Source organism: Zingiber officinale, chromosome 10A, assembly GCF_018446385.1.
Source record: "Zingiber officinale cultivar Zhangliang chromosome 10A, Zo_v1.1, whole genome shotgun sequence".
Taxonomy (NCBI): Eukaryota; Viridiplantae; Streptophyta; class Magnoliopsida; order Zingiberales; family Zingiberaceae; genus Zingiber; species Zingiber officinale.
The window spans coordinates 94919877-94942059 of NC_056004.1; the positions used below are offsets into that span (position 1 = coordinate 94919877).

General features: G+C 38.9%; 2 protein-coding genes across 6 annotated transcripts; one reads left to right on the top strand and one right to left on the bottom strand.

Moving 5' to 3' along the window:
- Positions 1 to 36: 36 nt before the first annotated feature.
- LOC122027785 (pentatricopeptide repeat-containing protein At2g37320-like) lies at positions 37 to 3183 on the bottom strand. 5 transcript variants are annotated; one of them, XM_042586792.1, is made up of 3 exons: positions 2833 to 3183; positions 2273 to 2716; positions 37 to 2170 (listed from the first exon to the last, which is right to left on the bottom strand). In XM_042586792.1, the coding sequence occupies exon 3, from the start codon at positions 2073 to 2075 to the stop codon at positions 468 to 470; it is 1608 nt and encodes a 535-aa protein (XP_042442726.1). In that variant the 5' UTR covers positions 2076 to 2170; positions 2273 to 2716; positions 2833 to 3183; the 3' UTR covers positions 37 to 467. The 5 variants fall into 5 exon arrangements, with proteins under 5 accessions (XP_042442726.1, XP_042442727.1, XP_042442725.1 ...); XM_042586794.1 differs by having other exon boundaries at positions 40 to 1411; positions 1880 to 2716; XM_042586793.1 differs by lacking the exon at positions 2273 to 2716.
- Positions 3184 to 7702: 4519 nt separating this feature from the next.
- Positions 7703 to 13256, top strand: LOC122027193 (U-box domain-containing protein 33-like). Its single transcript, XM_042586106.1, has 9 exons — positions 7703 to 8384; positions 8717 to 8838; positions 8933 to 9057; positions 9549 to 9653; positions 10445 to 10880; positions 11100 to 11240; positions 11392 to 11922; positions 11999 to 12754; positions 12842 to 13256. Exons 1-9 carry the CDS (start codon positions 8156 to 8158, stop codon positions 13028 to 13030), a joined length of 2634 nt encoding a protein of 877 aa, XP_042442040.1. The 5' UTR covers positions 7703 to 8155; the 3' UTR covers positions 13031 to 13256.
- Positions 13257 to 22183: the final 8927 nt, after the last annotated feature.

The window sequence follows — 22183 nt, forward strand, 5'->3', positions numbered from 1 at the left end:
TTAATCTGTGTTAAATTGATCAAAGCCACTTAGCCTGCTGGACTTCTATCATTTTCCCAAGAATCTTAAATGTCATGTGATATGTTTATGAAATAATTAGAACATTAAACAAAGTGCGGATTAATGTTCTCAACGCTAGAAAAGCGAAGGGTCATTTGCTTTTCTAGATTTACTTGGTGGCCAATAGAAAATTTTCATGGGACAAAATCGATCACCTTCATTCAAAATTGCAATACAATGTATGTTGAATCAGCTCGCGCAAGAAGCTTTTTACCTAGCATATGCGACCATCCTGCTTTTAGATTTCTTTGAACCTTGAAGAATAGGTTCTAGTAGATCAACCAAGGTGTAACCCAAAGCTGCATAGACTTTCCTTGCATGGGAAGGTTGTTGTAGCCACAAAGCCTCAATCTTAAGAGTATAAATGAGATGCAAATTGAACTTCTCCATGGCATAGCTATTCATATTCAAAGAATGAAATTCTCATCATCAGGGCACTCAAAGAGTTCCATATGACATGCTAAGCAATCCAAAATTGTCAATATCTCATTAAACTGATTGTCTGAACCATCTGTTTTAAACTTATAGACCTTGCCCCCAATTTCAATCCAGGCATATGCGGTACTCGCTCTCAAACCCCTCTCCTTCATCAATTTTCGAACTTTTGCTGAATGATTCCAATACCCTGCACTTGCATAAAGATTTGCTAACTGAAGATAAGTTGCGGCACATTGTGGTTCTAGCGAAAGCCTATTTTCAGCAGCATGGATGCCTATCCAGACATTTCTATGAACCCTACATGATGACAGCAATGAACCCCATATAACAGCATTCGGACGCATGGGCATTTTCTTGATGACATCCAATGCTTCTTCCAACAACCCTGCACGGCCAAGAAGATCAACAATGCATGAGTAGTGATCTAATTCTGGACTTACCCCATGTTTAAGCATTAGGTCAAAGCAAAGTTGTCCTTTCTCCATGAGTCCTGCATGCCGACATGACGAAAGAACGCATAAATAAGAAATAGCATCAGGTGTTGCATTCTGTGCATACATCTGATTCAGCAAATCTATGGCTGTATCAGCAAGCCCGTGTTGTGAGAATCCTGAAAGCATGGAGTTCCATGAGATTTGATCTCTGAATTGCATATTCTCAAAGACAAAATGAGATTCATTGATGCTACCACATTTAGCATACATCGAGATCAATGCATTAGAAACATGAGTATAAGAACCAAAACCCATTTTAAGTTCTAAAGAGTGAACACTCCTTCCAAACCCAAGATATGCAGTAGTGGTGCATGAACTCAAGATGCATAGAAATGTGATGTCATTTGGTTCTATCATTGCTTGTCTCATTGAAGAAAATAGTTGCAAACATGTCTCGACCTCCTGGTACTGTGCATAACCTGCAATTATAGCAGTCCAAGTTACAATATTTCTGACAGGCATCATTTGAAAAATATAATAAGCATCTTGCAACTGCCCAAGCTTGGAATATAAGCTGATCAATGAGCTCCCTGTGGTCAAAGATATTTCACAACCATTTTTAATTGAGAGAGCATGAAGCTGGACTCCAGTGCCAAAAGCCCCAGAGGAAGCACAAGAACTAATGATGAAAGAAATGGTGGGAAAATCCAACTCTATCCCTCTATTGTGCAATTTGAAAAATGGCAAAAGAGCATCTTCCTTTATTTTGTTATTTGTTCTAGTATATAACAAGGATTCTTTGTGACGTCTCGTTTCAACTATATCTTTGACTTTATAGAACAAATTAGTTCTTGCACTCTTCTTAACAGATTTGAAGCAATTCTGTTGATCAACATTGAGAAGATCATGCATGCAACCATTTATCAGTTGATGAAGGCCTGACTTACCTTGAACATCACTGGTTCTGGGGATAACTGAATCCAAAACTTTCAAGGCCTTGTCAACTCCCTTGTCTTTTACCTTTCTATATCTACTAAGAGATGTAAAGGTGCTGAATTGTTCTAGAAGGTCATGTGCTATGGAAAAGGGTTTTATACAATTGAAAGAATGGTTGGAAGAAATATGCAACAACTGAATCCACATAACTAGTATTATCCATGTGATATTCCCTTTCCAAACGCATGTGACCTTCTGTAACCATGAAGCAATTTTACCAGCTCCAGTTTGCCAATTAACTTCTGTAGATACGCAAAATGCTTAGGTGAGTAAGAAGAACAACTAGGGTAAATGGGTCAACAAAAAAGTAGGATTAGTTAGAAAAGGCTAAAACTACTACTGACAGTTATTTATTAATTCTTCAACTCATTGGTGATTGGACAAACATATGATGAAATTTTGGTAGAGTTATAGCTTGATTTGTGAGAGAGTAATGCCCATAAAAACAATCTTCTAGAGAGTTGCAGGAGTTGTCAGAAGCTTCAAAATCAACTACGATGTTGCATAAAGTGACTAATCTTCTCTGCCTTCAACTAAAGATAGTTCTTTTTGGATTGCACATGGAGCTCAAACAGTGAGGAAAACAGCTATCCCAATTCTTTATGTATAGCAATAGTTTGACTCGAATACTATTAGGAAAGTTTCGATATCTCAGGCCGATTCAGCACAGTGCAACGCTTCAATTGAACTTTCGAGATGGACAAGAATCAAGTATTATGAGCCACAATCATGATCAAGATTTCCTGTCAATCAAAATCTTCAGGCTTTATCAAACTTCTTCAAATTTGCTACAGAATTTTGAAAGAAGCCATTATATTTTTGCTACGGTCTCGTTGAGGAATTTCATCAAGCAAGTGATATGCAAATCGAACATGGGTGAATTAGAAGACAAAGAGGAGGATACCTAAGGAAGTAGAGAAGGAAGGCTTCAGGGCTTCGATCTGAGACCGGTACTTGCGTTGTCATCCACCCTGTTCTCTTCTTCAGCGCCTCAATATCGCAAATAGGGGGAAAAAAGTCGGGTCGGATTTAGAGAGAGAGTCCACCCGAAATACAATTAGGGTTTAAAATTTCTATTCTTCTTCTCCTCGTGGATTCGCACTCCTGTAGACTGGCCTTGTTGCCTCTTCCGTCGTCGCCGCCGTATCCTCCTCCGACCTCATCCTCCACCCACACCTCGCTCCTGCCGCCGCCTCCCTTTCGTCGCTGGACTGGACAGACTTCCACCGTCTGACGAATTTCAAATTATTCTTTTAACGGCAATATCTTTACCGGTTATAACTGATAATATAAAATAAATGGATAAAAAATTAATATCCATCATTTATATTTTTGTGAGGTGCCACCTATTTTAAATACTCTTGTATTATACCATATAGAAATTAACATCCAGCTTTTATAGCAGATAAAAATTAACAACTAACTTTTACAAATATATTTTTGACTAGTTATATTTGACATGTAATTTTTAAATTTTTTAATAATTAAAATTAGGCTTATATATAATTTTTAACTTTTTTTACTAAAGATAGATTTCATTAATAATTTTAATTTTTTTAAATTTGTCGTAATTTATTATTTGGCTAAAATTTTAATATAATTTTTTATTGATTAAAATTTAATTTACTAGTCAAAATTAAGATCCTGATTTTTGTTTCTAGAGTCTCAAAATTACTAAGATGGCTTTGCTTGCAAGGTGTATCATAAGTCTATGATGTTCGAATTACTTGTGACAATAGACTGTTTGTTAGGATCCATTTATACTTCTTAAATTTATCCTAGTACTAGTAGAAAATTTTTATAGGCTGAAATGATCTAGAATTAATCGATTTAAAGAATTGTATACTTAGATTAACTAAAAAATCAAATTATGTATCTATCGTTAGCCATCAATAATTCAAGCTCAAATCTCTCAAGGGCGTAACATAGCTAGGGGCACATGATTTCATGATCGAAAGGTCCAGGATTCGATCCTCGAAGTGTCATTACCTGGGGTTAGCATCCCGACTATGCACTTTTAACTATGTACCTGCATTTACCTCCCTCCATATCCATGAAACCGGCTCTAGGAGACCGTTGATGTGACGGTTCCATATTTCTTTTAAATCTCTCCCGCATAATTAAAATGTTATTCAACTAGATGGGAAAAGGCAAAATATCATCTAGCTTGCAAACCAATAACTCTCTACCCTTTCGTTGTCATTATATTCAAATATTCTCATTGATATTAAATTTGAACTTACAAGTGAAGACTATTTAACAAGGTCGGTAGCATTTCATTGTCACCGAGGGACTTGTGAACAAGCTTGTTCGATAAAATTTATACATTATTTAATTAGTTTGATGGAGAAATAAAATATTTGTAATGTGAGTTTCAAATGTCTACAACACACTTTTTTTAAAAAAAAAAATACATCAAATTCATTTGTATATTCAATTTGTATACGTATGTGATGTGTGTTGGCAACTCTTAGAGGTAACGCATTGATTGGCCATGGAAATTTCCTCATAATTCAAATTGTGAGGTAGAAGAAGAGATCCGAGGAATGTGCCCAAGAATATGCTCGATCAATTTGGCTTCTAGCTCGAGCCGAGTATGAGACTTCCGCGAGCCACAGGCTCATGTTGGCTTAGGGTTCAGGAGCTCGTGTCATGCCCAACACGACAAAAGCAAATGTTGAAGTTTGATTTGTAAGTATGTGCCGTCTTCAACAATTTAGCTATACTTAACTAGTACACAAACAATAAAACAAGTACAAAGGAAAGAAATTAAAAAATATACTAAAAAATTATAGATAAGATTCAAGTCTCACCTATGATAAATAATCCTCTCACTTAAGATGCTATTTAGTACTTATTTACTTTTCTTTATCTCACTAGACCGACGAGGAGCGCGTTATCACATTTTTAAAATAAAAAAGTTAGAGAAACTAGCCTTACTCTTAAGTAACAATTTTGTTTGTTATATCTAATTTATTTATTGATTTATGAATTACACCCATTATTCTTTAAGGGATCGTATAGGTGAATAAATAGGTCATATTTATTAATATTATTATTATTATTTTAATTGATATCATGTATTTAATTTATGCTGAGGATGATCGATCTTATAAAAATTTTTTATCAACCACCAGATTAAATTGAAAAATACTCATAGTAGACGATTCATCGATCTATCGTTCTTAGGTCAACCATCCATACGTAAAATTTGAGACTCGATTCTTAAATACTTGAAAAATTGAGAAGACATCATGTTACTATACCATTGTCAATTTGTGATGAGAAAAAAAAAATCAAATCGAGTCGAGTAATATGAAAATATTAATATTTGAATTTGAGCTATAATATATATATATATTCAAAACTCGAAAATATAAATAATTTTAGGTCGAGTTCAATTCAAAATAAAATTCGAGTTGGTGTTCAATTTAAATTATTCGAACTTTCATTCAATCATTTGAACCCTAATTCAAAATGATTTAAATTCGAAATCGATTTAAATTAATTTGAATATATTTAAATTAAAATGATATAAAAATAATTAGAATTCTATTCGAATTCGATTCACGAACAGTTCGTGAACAATTAAATTAAATATTATGAATTTACATTTGACTTGAAGAAATTATCAAACATATTTAAATTCAGCATAATTTTAAATATAAATCAAATATTTCTCAAATTCGTTCCAAAAATTCACGAACTGACTCGATTAGTTTGCACCCATTCGTAAGATCACAAAGGAAGTGATGCAACATTAAAATCAAACTATCAAATCATCCAGAAATTTCCGATGAAATTGATGAAGCGTTGAAGAAAATAATATTATCGCGAGATAAAAATTTTATACATATAAATCAAATTAAAATTTTTATTCTTCTTCAAACTTCTTCGGAATGAATAAGAGGGTATTGCCTAAACTTATTAAAAATAGCTTATAACTTCGTACAGTTTATAAGTTGTTTTAGGAGCTTATAAGTATTAGACACAAACAATCTGTTGGAGATTTTAGGGGTATTAGCTGAATTCAAATAACACTGATTTAAATTCAACTTACAGTACAGATGACCTGAGCGGATAATCTCAGGCTGCCAGCAGGGGCTGGTTTCTGCTTCGAGCCGAAGAATTGCCGAGCAAGAAGATCGGCTGAGCCACTAATCTGTGTTACCGAGCGGGCGGATCGACCGAATAGAGGACAGATCGGCCAAGTAGATCGGTCGAGATGAGGTCGGTCGGTCAGCCGGGTCGGTCGGTCGGGTCGGCGGGTCGGTCGGTCGGCCGGGTCGGCGGTCGGTCGGTCGGCCGGGTCGGCGGGTCGGTCGGTCGGCCGGGTCGGTGGGTCGGTCGGTCGGCCGGATCGGCGTTAGAGTAGAATGACCAGGTCTGTTCAGAGCAGATCTGTAGAACAGAAGACCAGGTCTGCAGAGCAGTCTCGAAAGAGCAGTAAGGTCGGGCAAAATCCCGACCGGGCAAGCTGACCGAGGCCTGCAAGTAGCAGTTTCCTTGAAACAGATTCGCCCCCACCTCCGGCTGTGCTTCGAGACTTATTTGGGAGGTCTGTTTCCCAGGATACAACGGTCTGACCGCGAACTCCACCAAGCACCGGTGGTCACGGTGAACTAAGTGGTACCCGAAAGCTACCGCGGGCAATTTGTCGAGCAGGAGTTGCACGACAGAGAAGGGGAATGAGGAGGAGAGCTTCTGCTTGCTTTTGCTCCGGCATTCGTGTGCGCAGGTCGCGCTTGCGCACGAGTCAACTTGGTTCAATGCAATCCGGGCCCTGGATTTGTACCCCCCTGCGCATCCATGCGTGAGAGAGAGTCTCTCTCCATGCATTTGTTCACATCCTCAATGCATGTGAATCAATATTGCCTTGAAACTTCTAATGTAGGACTAAAGTCCCATTCACAATGGAGCTTCTTCTCTTCCACCTCTTCTCCATTCACACTTATTGAACAATAAGTTGTTAGGTTTTATTTTAAAAATAAGATGTTAAAATGTTTGGGTGAACTTATTACAATCAACTTAAAGATATTGATGTGTTTGATATTATAAGATCTTTTTATTAATAAAATTATCAAAAAAGGTATAATACTATTAATAGAAGTTTTTGAGATTTTTATTAATAGAGAGTTTTGAGCGAATTTCTACACCGGAGGAAAGAAAATTAGAAAGAGGCGTTGGCGGAGAAGATGATACAGTGCTGGAAGAGAAGTCGGCGGAGATATAAGATATTAGATTTATAAAAATTTATGGAGGATAAGATGAGGATTTATGAAATTATATAAGGATATTTTAAAGAAGAAATTATTAAAATAAGATTTTTTTAAAAAGAATAGGGTCTTCCATATTTTTTTTTAAAAATAGCTTATAAACTCTAAAACAGTTTATTTTGACAGCTTATAAGCTATTTGAAATAAATTTTACCAAATAAATTCGAAGAGTTTATAAACTCTAAAATAATTTATAAACTATTTTAGAGAGCTTATAAGCTCAGCCAAATACCCTCTAATAAAGAGTTTAAAGTATGAGCGGCAAAATCTGAGGAGTAAAGTGATAATAATAAAATTATGGGAGTTCATGTAGGAAAACCAATATATTTTTAGGGTAAAATAAAATATTCTGTTAATTTATCCCTGCTTGCTTCGTTTCTTGGCACAAGCGAGGGCGTGCAGTAATTTAAGAACAGTGCTCTACGGTCAACAGAATCGTTAGACGAAGATTTTTGTAGTTTGATATCTCACTCTTGGTCAAGTTCCGTTATCTATAAAGCCTCTGATGTTGTGTATATCAGTATATGGTCACGGAAGAGGCAGGGAAGAGAGCTGCAGCCTGCAGAAGTTGACGCAGAAGAGAATATCCATCAGTCGATGTCAGTTTGACAGATGATCCCTTCGATTCTTCGTTTCCAAGTTACATATGGTGATGTGGGGAGTCATTTTCTCCTTGCAAATCAGCAAAAACTGCAGCTGGAGATGTTGCGCAAGAAGCTTCAAGGAAGAAGTGCACAAAAGGTAGACGACAAAGCTGAGAACGGAAGCTAGAAAAGGAGGAGCGGTACGGACAGCGAGTTCAGAGCAGAATATCGTAGAAAAGGGCCTCCTTTTTCAGTTTGTCTCCCAAAAGCGAAGTAGGGAGCAGAAAAGCGGAGGGGAGAGAGAAAAAGGTACTAGGTTGTCTCTCGCTGTGGTTCAATCATGTCTTGACCTTGGCGGATTAGGGCGATGGAGCGTAGGCGGAGCGGCCATCCGTCGTCGCGCGGAAGCTTGAGGGAGATAGTGGAGGAGCCGAGGGAGTCGCCTCTGCCGGCGGAGGAGGAGGCGGTGTACGTGGCGGTGGAGAAGGAGTTCCGAGAATGGAGTGATAATTTCCTGTGGGTGCTCCGGAACACCTCCAAGGAGAAGAAGATCGTCATTGTGCACGTCCACCGCCCGGCGCACAGAATCCCCACCGGTATGCATTTCCTCCTCCCTCTCCGCCGCTTCAAATTCCAAGAGCCGATTTGTCCACTGTGTTAGTTTTTGCTTCCTGCCCCAATCCCTAAATCGCAGGGATAGAATCGATATATTTTTAGGGATTGTTCTTCACAGTCTAAAGCACACTTGCCCCTTCCTTTGTGAACTAGCCAAAATTAAATGCCATGAAGAAGAAGGGTTCTTGATTTGGGGCCTGTTGTTTGTGAAAAGAAGAGCATTTTTTTTTGTTTGATTCAATTTATTACATATCTCAGATTTTGTGGGGGCATTCTGGTTGATGTCGACATTATCTTCTTGTTCCACTTGCAGAATTGGGATGGCTTCCTGCAAACCAGCTGAAGGAGAAGGAGGTCAGTGCCTACAGAGACGACGAAAGGGAAAAGATGAATCAATGCTTAGATGAGTATGTGAATCTTTGCTCTCGTGTAAAGGTACAAAATACAACTGTTTGTATCTGTAAATGAATCTATGAAACTATATCCTCGAGTAAGTTACAGATTCAGTCCTGTTTTTCCAATTTTATAGGTACATAAAGCTGAGACACTAGTGATCGAGAAGGATAATGTCGGAAAAGGATTGCTAGAGCTTGTTGCTAATCGTGGGATCACCAAGCTTGTAATGGGAGCAGCAGCAGATAGAAACTATTCAAGGTCTGCCCTGTCAATGTGAAATCTTGCTTTTTTGTGTGTATAGTAAAGGATTATACCTTTGGAGTAGTACAAGAGTTTTGTTTTGTTTGCATCTTCAATGAACTCAATTGTGTTCATTTATACATGGCAATAGTTTAGGTTGGACATTTCAATTGACTTTGACATAAAATAAAGTTTATATCGCAATCGGTTACAATCTAGTAAGTCAAAACTGATTTCTTCTGATGAAGTTGTATGATTAATGGTTAAAATGAGACATACAAGGTGATCTGAAGCAACTTATAAATTCATGTGAATGTTATTGCTACTTGTAAGTTTCCCTAAAACCCTACAGTAGTCATAGAAAAATTCCTTGTCAAACAAAGAACACCTCTCTCAAGATGTAAAGCTTCTTTACTATCTGCTGCGCACTAATCGATGACCAGTTGACTTTTTGTTCTTAGTGTAAACTCATGAAATTATCAACTCCTAACTGAAGGATAGTATCGTAGGAAAATGAGGGCTCCAAAGTCGAAGACAGCTCTTTCTTTGCAACAGCAGGCTGATCCATCATGCAAGATTTGGTTTGTCTGCAAAGGAAATCTAATCTGTCCCAGGTAAATCCCAACTTCTCCACTTATTAAAAAAATTATAATTAAATTAACTTTCAATCCACTAATTGGACTAATTGGCATACCATTCTATATGCTTGAGAAACATTTGTATGAACTCATCATCCCAATTTCCAGATGATTTAAACTGAAAACTAATTTCTTAGATTATGATTTAAGTTTCCGATCTGTAAATAATAGTGTTCTTTGCACTGGATGATGTATCTTTGCTTTATCCTTGAACCTACTGCTTCTTTTCATCTCTACTGTTTTGATCATAGCATATTTCACCGATGATATTAAGTGAAAATTTGATCATTATACATCTTAAGTGATATGGTACCTATAATCAACACATGGATGGTCGCACAGTCTTTCTTTCGGTAAACTTTTGCCAAAGATGTCTCAAAATTGTTCAGGTGTTGACTAAATGTGAAAGTTTTAGATAACGAAGTTACTATCTACACTGAATGCATGCTTCTTCGTGGTCATTCTTGTACCTTTGATAAATTTGTTACCTCCTTTGTATCATTTCGCAAGCTATTTGAAATGAGTAAAAAACTTGGTGTTTAGTTTTTTTTTGTTTTTGCTAAAGAAACTATCATAGCTTTACTGCCACTGTCAAAAGATTTTCTCCTACCTTTATTGTGTTCCAACAAAAATTGATTTGATTGCTCAACTCGGAAAATAATCCGTAGGGGATAGAGAATCTATATATCTGATTCGATTTCTAGGATGCTTGCATAGTCTCTAGACAATAACCTTTTATTGTCACATTTTTTTTATCTTATTCACAGGGATGCTTGTCTTGATGAACCTATTATTCCAAAGTCACTTGTGGAAAGCCCAAATTCAGTATCCAACCTACCTGAAGTACGAAGAAGAACAATGTCATTATCTCAAGTGCAGGGCGACCTCACAAACTTTTCAAATCTTACGACACAAGATATATTTACACCAAGGTCAAAATCTGTGAATTTTACTACTTACACAGAGTTGACACTGGCATCTTTGTCTAATGAAGGACCAGCAAGGTCACCAATGTCTGGAGGCAGAGAATGCAATAATTTTGATAATTGGGCTACTATTTTGAGAGGTTCAGATGGTTCAATATGCGATGATGACGTACAAATGATTCCCAAGGATGTGTGCAGAGATGATGAATCAATCATTTTACCCTTGATGCATGATGCCGAAGAGGATTGCCCGGTTCAGTCTCCACAACATGAGTTGGTATAGTTGTCTTTTTTACATTGACTCTACTTTGGCATAGTAACTATATAATCAGGCTTTCAAGGACCTAATTCATTACAAACTAGTTATACATCAGTACATAGATGAGAAATTATGATAGGCTTTTCTTATTGAAAAGACAATCAACATCGACGTTGTTGTATTCTAGTTCATAACAAGGTAGTGGGATTGTCATTCTAAGCTCATTGTATGTTGCAGCAAGATCTTGATGTCGATGATGCTGTGTATAAAAAGTTGCAAGCGGCAATTAGTGAAGTAGAAAATTCCAAACGTGAGGCTTACGAAGAGTTCTATAAGCGACAAAAGGCTGAAAAAGATCTAGCCGAGGCAATGAGAAAGGTGAGATCTAGGTGTTCAAAAATTGTGATATGTGGATCCAAACTGAATATTGAATACGTTGTTTGTTTTGCATCAAATAATCATCTTCGAATTGCTCGTGTATGTTTCAGTAATTGAAGTTCTTACCATCTAACACAACACAATTGTGCAGGTCAAAGTAGCTGAGACTTTGTACACTAGAGAGGCCAAACTGCGAAAAGAAATTGAAGAAGCACTAGAAAAAGGAAAAGGGGAATTATCATCTCTTAAACAACAACAAGATGAAGTTCATGAAGAACTACGACAAGTACGTGAAAAGATGGAAGGGATTCAGTACCAAAAATCTGAATCTGACCAAACTCTCAATGATACTAAGGGGAAATTGTCTGAGGCATATGCTTACATTGACTCAATCCGGCAAGAGCATGAAGTATTGCGTCAAGAGCTAGACGATGCCATTGGAGAGAATGAAGAACTGAGCCAGAAGAAAGGAGATGTAACAATCAGCTCGTATGGAGCGGAAGCCTTCTCTCATTTCTCCCTTTCGGAGCTGGAGCAAGCAGCTGACAACTTTCATTTATCATCAAAGATCGGTGAGGGTGGATATGGATGTGTTTATAAAGGATTCCTTCGCCATACAAAAGTAGCAATAAAGAGATTACATCCTGAAGGAATGCAAGGAAAATCGGAATTCCAGAGAGAGGTAAACCTTTATATCCATGTTTTCATACTTTTAATATCACTTTTAAATCGATGCTATTGTAACTTTGTTTTTTCAGATTGAAGTTTTGAGTAAAGTAAGGCATCCAAACCTTGTCACTCTAATAGGAGCATGCCCAGAAGCATGGACTCTTGTTTACGAGTTTCTTCCTAATGGAAGCTTGGAAGACAGACTAACCTGTGCTGACAATACTCCACCGCTCACCTGGCAGGCTCGCGTGCGCATTGCTTCTGAGATTTGCTTGGCTCTCATCTTCCTGCACTCGTGCAAACCTCTCGGTGTAGTCCATGGTGACCTTAAGCCTGCAAACATTCTTCTTGATGCAAACTTAGTCAGTAAGCTTGGCGACTTTGGTATTTGTCGTCTGCTCGACCAGTCTATCAATAGCACCACCCTGTTTCATTGCACGCATCAACCCAAAGGAACATTCGCCTACATGGACCCTGAATTGCTTTCGTATGGAGAAATCACCACCAAATCTGATATTTATTCATTCGGAGTCATACTGCTAAGGCTCCTGACCGGAAGGCCTGCATTTGGGATTAGCAAAGTGGTACAAGATGCATTAGATAAGAAATCTTCACATGAGATATTCGATCGTTCGGCAGGAGATTGGCCTTATGTCCAGGCGAAGAAGCTGGTGAAACTGGGATTAAAGTGTTGTGAAATGAATAGGAAGAACAGGCCAGATACAAAGGAGGCATGGGAGATACTTGAGCCCTTTGCGAAGTATGCCTCGTTCAAGAGATCATCGACTTCATTCAGATCGATCACAGAAGACATTCCCTCATACTTCATATGCCCAATAGTTAAGGTAACTTGTTCGACACTAAATGCATATGAACATTGTCTTCCACCTGCAACAAGTGCCATGTGTTTCAACTTCTATGACAAACTGCAGGAGCTTATGAAAGATCCACAAGTAGCAGCTGATGGCTTCACCTATGAAGCTAAGGCTATTCGAGGATGGCTTCATAGTGGTCGCGGCACTTCTCCCATAACTAACGTCGAGCTCTCTCACCATGAGCTAACACCCAATCATGCTCTTCGTTATGCGATTCAAGGATGGCTTCAACAGTTTCAGAAATAAAGACTGCAAAAGCAAAAGAAGAAGAAGAAAAATTACTAGTAGAATTGAATCTTTTGTTTGCATAGTCTTATTGTTCATGTAAAAAGTATATGAAAATGTTAGATTGTGATGTATATTAAGTATAGTCTTTTGTTTGGATCTTTGATGTGTCATGTATATTCATTCCATCATTGTTTGATATTGGACACAGGAGAATGAAAATGCCATCTATCACTTTTTATTTTTATTTTAAAAATATATATTATGAAATTTTATGTATCCGAATTTTATGATGTTTTTATTTTTTTTAAAAAAATTAATTTTACAAAATTTATACGGCATTTTAACGAACCATGCAAGCTAATTTATATAAAAAGACAGTCCGATGCATGAATTTTCCGCTATGCGGAGTTTCAAGGAAAGATTCATTATATGTATTATTTTTCTATTTTTTATAATAGATTATTTTTAATATTCGAATCTATCATCTTTTGATCATAAAATAATAATTTTACTATTGAATCAAGCTCCTCTTACTAAGCAAATTTATATATTACCCAAATTAATATCCAAATGATGTTACCATATTTTAAAAATAGTTCATCAGTTTCGGATTTTAAAATCAATCTACTCTTAAAAATCTCTTTAATGTTATCTGAATTTGATAATGTAGATAGAAAGTAATGAATTTTTTAATTTAAATAAGCTTGATAAAATTTATCACAAGTTCATTATAAGACATAAGATAATAATATTCACTAACTAATATCATCGGTTAGGCAAGACCTCAAGCCAGGTTCGAACTGGACATGGCACGGACCCAGAACTAAATTAACTGACTGGATACTAATTGACCCAGTTCTAGTTCAAATAGGAGTCACCCCTTTAGAAACCACCCATCGATGGTTAATTCCCGGTTCAAACCGGCGGTTCAATTTTTTTATTAGACAGTTGGTCGACGGTTCACGACCGTTGGAATTGCTAACTGTTGGGATGAAAAAACAAGGGTTTTTTTTTTTGTATTTTTTTCAATGGTTGAGATTATTTGATCGTTTTTTAATCAATGATTATGAGTTAGTGTCTGTTACTATGCAAACTTTAATTTATAAATAGAGAGCTCATTTCATTATTTTCACATACTTCTTCTCTACTCTCATTCTTAATTCCGCAATCTCTACACGCTTTCAACTCCAATTCTCCGCACTTTCAACTTTCTCTTTTGAGTTTCGACTACAATAGAAGGAGGTTGAGGCCAAGGAGGCTGAGGGCGAGGAGCTTCAAAATCTCGATTTTGAAGGAGCAAGGAAATAGAGAATCTAAACATTCAATTCACGGATGATGAGACTGAGTAACTTCCGAATCCGACTTCGACATTCGAAATATAAGGAAGTATCGATACAATTACTTCTAAGGTTCGAGAAGTTCCTCCTTTAAAATATTCTATTTTTACTATACATTTTGATAATGTCACTCTTTCATCGAGAGAATTGCATGCAAAATGTAAGCACTGTAATGCTTCCTAAAAATTCTAAACCGGCGGTGGCTATGGGTCGTTGAAATGACACTTAGAAGTGAAGCACTCGACAAAATTTGGAATTGACCATGCTTATCTCTTTTCTACTCTCATTCTCAATTCCGCAATCCCTACATGCTTTTGACTCCAATTCTCCACACTTTCGGCTTCCTCTTACAAGTTTCGACTATAATGGAAGGAGGCCGAGGGCAAGAAGGAGGCCGAGGGCGAGGAGGTTCATCATCTCAATCTTGAAGGGGCAAGGAAATATCGAATCTGAACATTCATCCACTGATGATGAGACCGAGCAACTTCCGAATCGACTTTAACACCCGAAACACAAGGAAGTATCGATGTAATTACTTCTAAGGTTTGAGAAGTTCCTCCTTTAAAATCTTTTATTTTTACTAAACATTTTGATAAAATCACTCTTCCGTCAAGAGAATTGTATGCAAAATGTAAGTACTGTAATGCTTCATACAAATTTCAAGCCGGCGGTGGCTATGAGTCGTTGAAACGACACGTAAAAGTGAAGCACTCGATAAAATTTGGAATTGACCGTGCTTAATTATTTTTTGGACCGTTGGCCGTTGGTTCAGGACTATTGGAACCGCTAGCTGCTGGGATAAAAAAATGAGTTTTTTTGTATTTTTTCAACGGTGGAGATAATTTGACCATTTTTTTATCGATTGCTATGATTTAATATTCGTTGCTCTACAAACTTTATAAATAGAGAGTTTATTTCATTATTTTCATATACCTCTTCTCTACTCTCATTCTCAGTTCCACAATCTCTATATGCTTTTGACTCCAATTCTCCACACTTTTGACTTTCTCTTCCAATTTTTGAGTACAATGGAAGGAGGTCGAGATCAAGAAGGAGGCCGAGGGTGAGGAGGTTCATCATCTTGATCTTGAAGGGGCAAGGAAATAGTGAATCCGTACATTCAATCCACTAATGATGCGATCGAACAACTTTCGAATCCGACTTCGACACCCAAAACACAAGGAAGTACCAATACAATTACTTCTAATGTTCAGGAAGTTCCTCCTTTAAAATCTTTTATTTTTACTAAATATTTTGATAAGGTCACTCTTCCGTTGGGTGAATTGCTTGGAAAATGTAAGCACTGCAATGCTTCCTATAAATTCTAAGCCGACGATAGCTATGGGTCGTTGAAACGACACGTAGAACTGAAGTACTCAATGAAATTTAGAATTGACCATGCTTAAGCACAACAATTTAGATTTTCTTCTAGTGAAAATAGTGATTCTAGTTTATTTTTATATTCTGATAATAAATTAAGAGAATCATTAGCTAGATTTATTTTTGTAGAACATCTTTCATTTAGTTTTGGATCTAAATACACTTTTGAATATTTTTGTAAAGAATCTTTTAGTCAATCTGCTAAACGTGTTCCTAAAACTACACTTACAAAAATAATTAAAAATTAATAAAAACAAGGGTAAAATAACTAAAGAATTTAGTAAATTAAATAATAAAGTTTCTTTATATTCCGATATTTGGTGTGATCATTGACAAACACATTCATATATAGGTGTGACTTGCTATTAGATTGATAGCTCCTGAAATATCCAAAAAAAGATTGTTAGCTTATAAAATTTTTAATGAATCATATAATGCTCACAATATCTTATAATTATTATGTTAAATTTTAGAATATGGATTAACTCATAAAATATTTTTAATATCATTTCATAATCCTAATTGTAATACTACTAGTATTAAAGAACTTAAATTTATATGTGAATCTGTTATTGATTAAGAATTTTAATAAATCATATTGAACCAATTAGAAACATCATTTTCTATTTATGGTCACATTCATATATAATGAAATAATGAGATAAATTTTGTAAAATTAATAGAATGAAACCTAAAAAATTTCTACATGTTGTACTAATACGTTGAAATTTAACATATCAATTGTTACACCATTTGTTTCAATATATAAAATTATTATGCTTATTTTTTGTACAAAATATTAATAATGCTAATATATATTTATTTTCATAATAATAGAATATTTGTGATAATATTTGTGAAAATTTAAAAGTATTTAATAATGCAACTGAATAACTTTCTAATTTTTATTATCGTACTTCTCATTTAGTTTTAGAATTTTTTTCAATATATTATTAATTTTAAATGAAAATAGTACTAATGAATTTTTAATATCCACGAGAATGTGAGGTCCTTGAACCTCTAGATTTACTCCTCGGTATTTGACATAGTCGATTTTAGTCGATTGTCGGGACTTCCGGGAGATTGCTGCCGGGAGGAAGCAAATTGAGTTGTCGTCGAGGCTAGTGTTCGACACTATCTCCGTAAAACGATATTGCTCCACTACGATACTCACGGATAGCAGCAATTCGTTCCCAAGATATAACGACGACATCTCGAAATAGTAGCATTTCAAATTTCGAGACCGACGAACATTCTCGTAGGTTTTTTGGACTCTTCTTATGTAAGAGATGGAAGAATGGTTTGAATGTAAATGCTTTTCGAATGAAATGATTTCCAAGAAGGAGAGAGATCTATTTATATTGGGTGAAGAGGTAAGTAACCCTTGGTTTGGACTGATCTGGATTGTTCATTTTGAAAGGGTATAGCCCTTTAAAGGTCTTTTGATCTCAGCCATCAGATTTGAAGAGATATAACTCTTCAGATGACTTTTAATCTCAACCATCAGATCTTAAGAGATGTAACTCTTCAGATTCTGATATGATCTCGTCCCTTGATCTAAAGAGTTATAACTCTTCAGATCTCATCTTAATCTTCAGATTACAACATTTAATCCGACGCCCCAATCCAATCATTGCTCTCTACACAGTCACGTGCCACATAGGCACTGCCTCGTCACCCGACATGCCATGTCACCGCCATGTGGAGCATAAATTAAAGCTTATTGCGACGATGTGAAGTACAAAGTGCGCCAACAAGGCGCTCATTACGTGTGTGGCGGGCTCGCAGGTACAAGCACCTGCTCGCCCAAGGGTAGAGAGCACCTGTGCTTTTGTATTAACAACATTAACACAGCAACACATATAAGGAAATGCTAGCTCTTGCTGGTTAATGATGTGAGACTAAAACTCCATCTTTTTCTTTAATATTAATTTGAGCACATCTATGAATAATTAATTTCTCATTCACCCGTAATCGGTTTTGAGCTAATTAATAATCCAGATTTATCTACGCGAAACGTAGATTTCGATTTTGAAGTCAAACTTAACTTTCAATGATCGATGGCACCAAGATTTTGATTTGCAAAATCGTATTCAACAATACCTCACATGAATGGAAATTAATGCATATAGTGCATGTATGCATGCTGACACTTTACAAGAGTTCAATCGATAAGTCAATGCATCGGGAAAGGTAGCTTGTGGCTTTGAACCTTCCGTAGTGGAATGCTATCGAGCATACTAGGTTGCGCAGTGAACGTGATGTCTTGAACTGCTTAGCTGTTGGTGTATACTAAGACAATAACACCCACACAAATACTTATCTCACCCACTTTTGGTTCTTATTGTTGGTTCTGTTTCGGCCATGGACACCATCTTGGATTTATGAGTGTTTCATTGAAGCGGCCTATCTTCACATTCACATAGGTGATATTTCTATCAAGAGTATCCCACCATACTCCACCTTTATAAGGTATAAAAGTCATTAAAAGCATAAGCTTATCCTCACTACATGTGGTAGGACAACACCAAATCATCCTAGGATTGGGATAGTAGAGATAATCATTTCTCTTGTGCTGTTACACAACTTCTGTAACTTCATTATCCCATTGAACCAAGATTTTGGGATCTCCAGTCAATAATGTTGGGTTATCGCTACAGTCATTTTTAGTTGCAGATTTTTAATCTCATTCCTCTTGATGAGTAGTATACTTGATCTCGACTTACCTCCTTCGTAAGGGGAGCTACCAAATTATCCTTAGATTTGACATAGTCGATTGCAATCACTCCGTTCGAGATCAACTGCCTAATGGTATTATGTCGACGACGTATATGTCGTGACTTACTATTATACATACTACTTTGTGCCCTTCCAATTACTGATTGACTATCACAGTAGATAAGTACGGCGGGCACAGGTTTCGTCCAGCTCGGAACTTCTTCAGCTGCTTTGTCAAGTGCTATAAATTCGGATTCCATTGTTGACCGAGCTATGCACGTCTGCTTAGTGGATTTCCAAGATATTGCTCTCCCACCGATCGTGAATGCATATCCACTAGTGGATTTTGAGTCTTTTGTATCTAATATCCAATTAGCATCACAATATCCTTCCAATACCATAGGTTACTTTCCGTAATGTAATCTGTAGTTCATAGTATATTTTAAATATCTAAGAACTTGTATCAGTACTTTCCAATGGGTGTCATTTAGATTGCTCGTAAAATGACTCAGTTTGTTGACCACACAGACAATATCCGAACGTGTGCAGTTTGTGAGATACATCAAACTACCAATTATCCGAGAATATTCTAATTGCGATATGGGCTCACCATAGTTTTCGCTAAGTGTTGACTTAGATCCATAGGAGTTTTTACAGTAGAGAAATCGTATGTATTGAATCTTTTCAATATTGACTCTACATAATGGGATTGTGTTAAAACTATCCCATCGGATGTCCTAAGAATTTTAATTCCCAATATGACATCTGCTACACCCATATCTTTCATATCGAAATTATTGGTCAATATTTTCTTAGTACTCATGATTACATCATGATTATTTCCCATTATCAGCATGTCGTCTACGTATAGACAGATGATTACATAACTTTCAGGTGTGCTTTTGACATAAATGCATTTGTCACATTCATTTATTCTGAATTCGTTTGACAACATTATTTTGTCAAATTTTTCGTGCCATTATTTTGGCGCTTGTTTAAGTCCGTACAACGACTTAACAAGTCGACACACTTTTCCCTCATTTCCAGGAGCTACGAACCTCCCAGGTTGCTCCATGTAAATTTCTTCTTCCAATTCACCATTTAAGAATACAATCTTAACATCCATTTGGTGTATTTCAAGGTTATAAAATGCTGCAATGGCTATCAACACTCGAATGGACGTAATCATTGTCACCGGTGAGTAGGTATCGAAGTAATCAAGGCCTTCCTTTTGCTTGTACCCTTTGGCTACAAGTCTGGCATTATACTTGTCAATTGATTCATCAGTTTTATACTTGCATTTTAGTATCCATTTACAACCTAATGGTTTAGTACCAGAAGGAAGGTCTACTGATTCCCAAGTATGGTTATTCATGATGGACTCGATTTCATTATTGACAGCTTCCTTCCACAGTGGGGTGTCGGGACTAGAGAGAGCTTCGCTTAATGTTCTTAGGTTCATTTTCGACATAAATGTCATGAAATCAGGCCCGAACGATTTCTCAACTCTAGCCCCTTTGCTGCGACATGACTCTTCGCTTTGATTGTTAATAGCCCTTTTCTGACAACTAAGTTCTGGAACATCATCTTTGTTAGAACTTCCATTGTCATTACTGATCCGGAGATAGTGGGGGCAAGGGAGGGATTAAGGAGAGGGATAAGGGCATTTTGGTCTTTTGGGCGCATTGAGGGTTTGGAGTGCTTTTAAGCACTGTTCACAGATTATGTAAAGGGGGGGAGAAGCTTGCTCGCAGGAGGGATGCTGCCGCCGTCAGAGGAAATGGAGCCACCTCCTTCCTCTCAGGCTCCTCGCCGGCGCCGACGTCGGCCACAGGCCGCTCCATCTCCTCCTCTCCATCTCCCGCTTGTGACATCTCCACTGGAGCAACCCACCGCCGCTCTTCTTCCTCCGCCTCGCGACGCCGTCACCACCCTCCTCCTTCACCTCACTGCGACGGTATGGCTGGACACGCCGTCGCCGGTGGCAAGGCCGGCTGCGGGTCTCCGACCACTGCTCTTCTCCTCCTCACCTCTTCTTGTGGTCGGCATAGCCTCTGTTCTCCTCGAGATGTTGCCGTCGGAGCCGCCTCAGTTCGCTAGAGCCGCCGCAGGCCGCCCCTCTCGCTACTTTCTCTCTTTTCCTCGCCATACCACGCGCCAACTTCCAGCGCCGGCCAGCATCTCACCCAGCAGCCGCCGACGCTTCCCATCACTGCTGTCGCCCCTGGCAGTTGTCACCGTCGCCACTGTCTTCGGCGTTCGGCACCACTGCCTTCGGTATCCAGCTTCGCCACTTCCGGCGTATACCGTCGTCACGGCTTCCAGTGACAACAGATGTCGCTGCCGACATCTCCAGCAGCCGCCATCACTGCTCCCAGCTGGCGCCGCCCTCCGGCGACCACCATCGTCATCCTCCGTCGCTCACTGCAGTCCACAACGACTGCCGCTGCCCTCTCCCGCAGCCATAGCCACTGCTGCCGGCGAAGGGCTCTGGATGTAGCCTACCTTGTTGCTGACAGCAGCATCTCCGCTGCTACACCTCCTCGCAGCGCCACAGCGCCTTTGGCAGCCCGCATCTGCGGCAGCCAGCGCCTCCGGCGTCTAGCGCCGTCACCTCCGGCAGCTCCTGCCGCAGCCACCGACACCTCCGGGCAGCCGTCATCACCCTACAAGTAGCCGTCATACGATGGGCTCAGGTTTGCGTATTCAGGCCTTCGCGCCAAGATTATGTTCGGCTTGTGAGCCGATGTGGATCCGGCCATCGTGCCGTTGTACTTCATTCTTCGTACCATGGTTGTTATCCGGCCTGCGTGTCGTGTGCCGGCCTGTGAGCCGCTGTATTGTTCCGGGCCGCTACGACTCGATTGGCGACACGACCAGCTCATCCATCCATCCGAGGGCGCCCCCTGGGTCAGGGTACGTTCTCGTACCTTTTCTGCATTTAGTTAATTATTCTACTATACTATTATGTGGTTACTCATACATTTGTGGGATTCGCCTCGAGCACCGAGGTACCAGAGACCGGGGGAACCCGGCCGCTGGATACAGGTACAGTTGATCGAAGGAGGACTTCAGACGACTTGGTCAACACAGCGGACAGATCATCAACCGGGTCATGGGGATGCGGTCAACCTTCCAGACACGTCACACCGGCAGGTTCGTTTTCTCAGCTTCCAGACAGGATCAAATTGGCGCCGTCTGTGGGAACGCGCCTGATCTGGAACGTGAAGATGGACGACGCCAGAGAGTTCTGCTATCCTCATGACCTAGGTCAGTCTTTCCGTTATCTGTTCTCGGTTAGTTATGTGATTTGTAGTAGTTCTTCGAGCCAAGGCCCCCGAGCCGTTCGGCCGGGAGGTTTATATCCGAGCCACAGGCTCGAAGACGAAGGCCCCCGAGCCGTTCGGCCGGGAGGTTTATATCCGAGCCACAGGCTCGAAGACGAAGGCCCCCGAGCCGTTCGGCCGGGAGGATTATATACGAGCCCGTAGCTGCTACGGGCTCGATGGCGAAGACCCCCGAGCCGAGCAGCCGGGAGGATTATATACGAGCCCGTAGCTGCTACGGGCTCGTTCGGCTGGGAGGATTATATACGAGCCCGTAGCTGCTACGGGCTCGATGGCGAAGACCCTCGAGCCGAGCAGCCGGGAGGATTATATATGAGCCCGTAGCTGCTACGGGCTCGATGGTGAAGACCCCCGAGCCGAGCAGCCGGGAGGATTATATACGAGCCAGG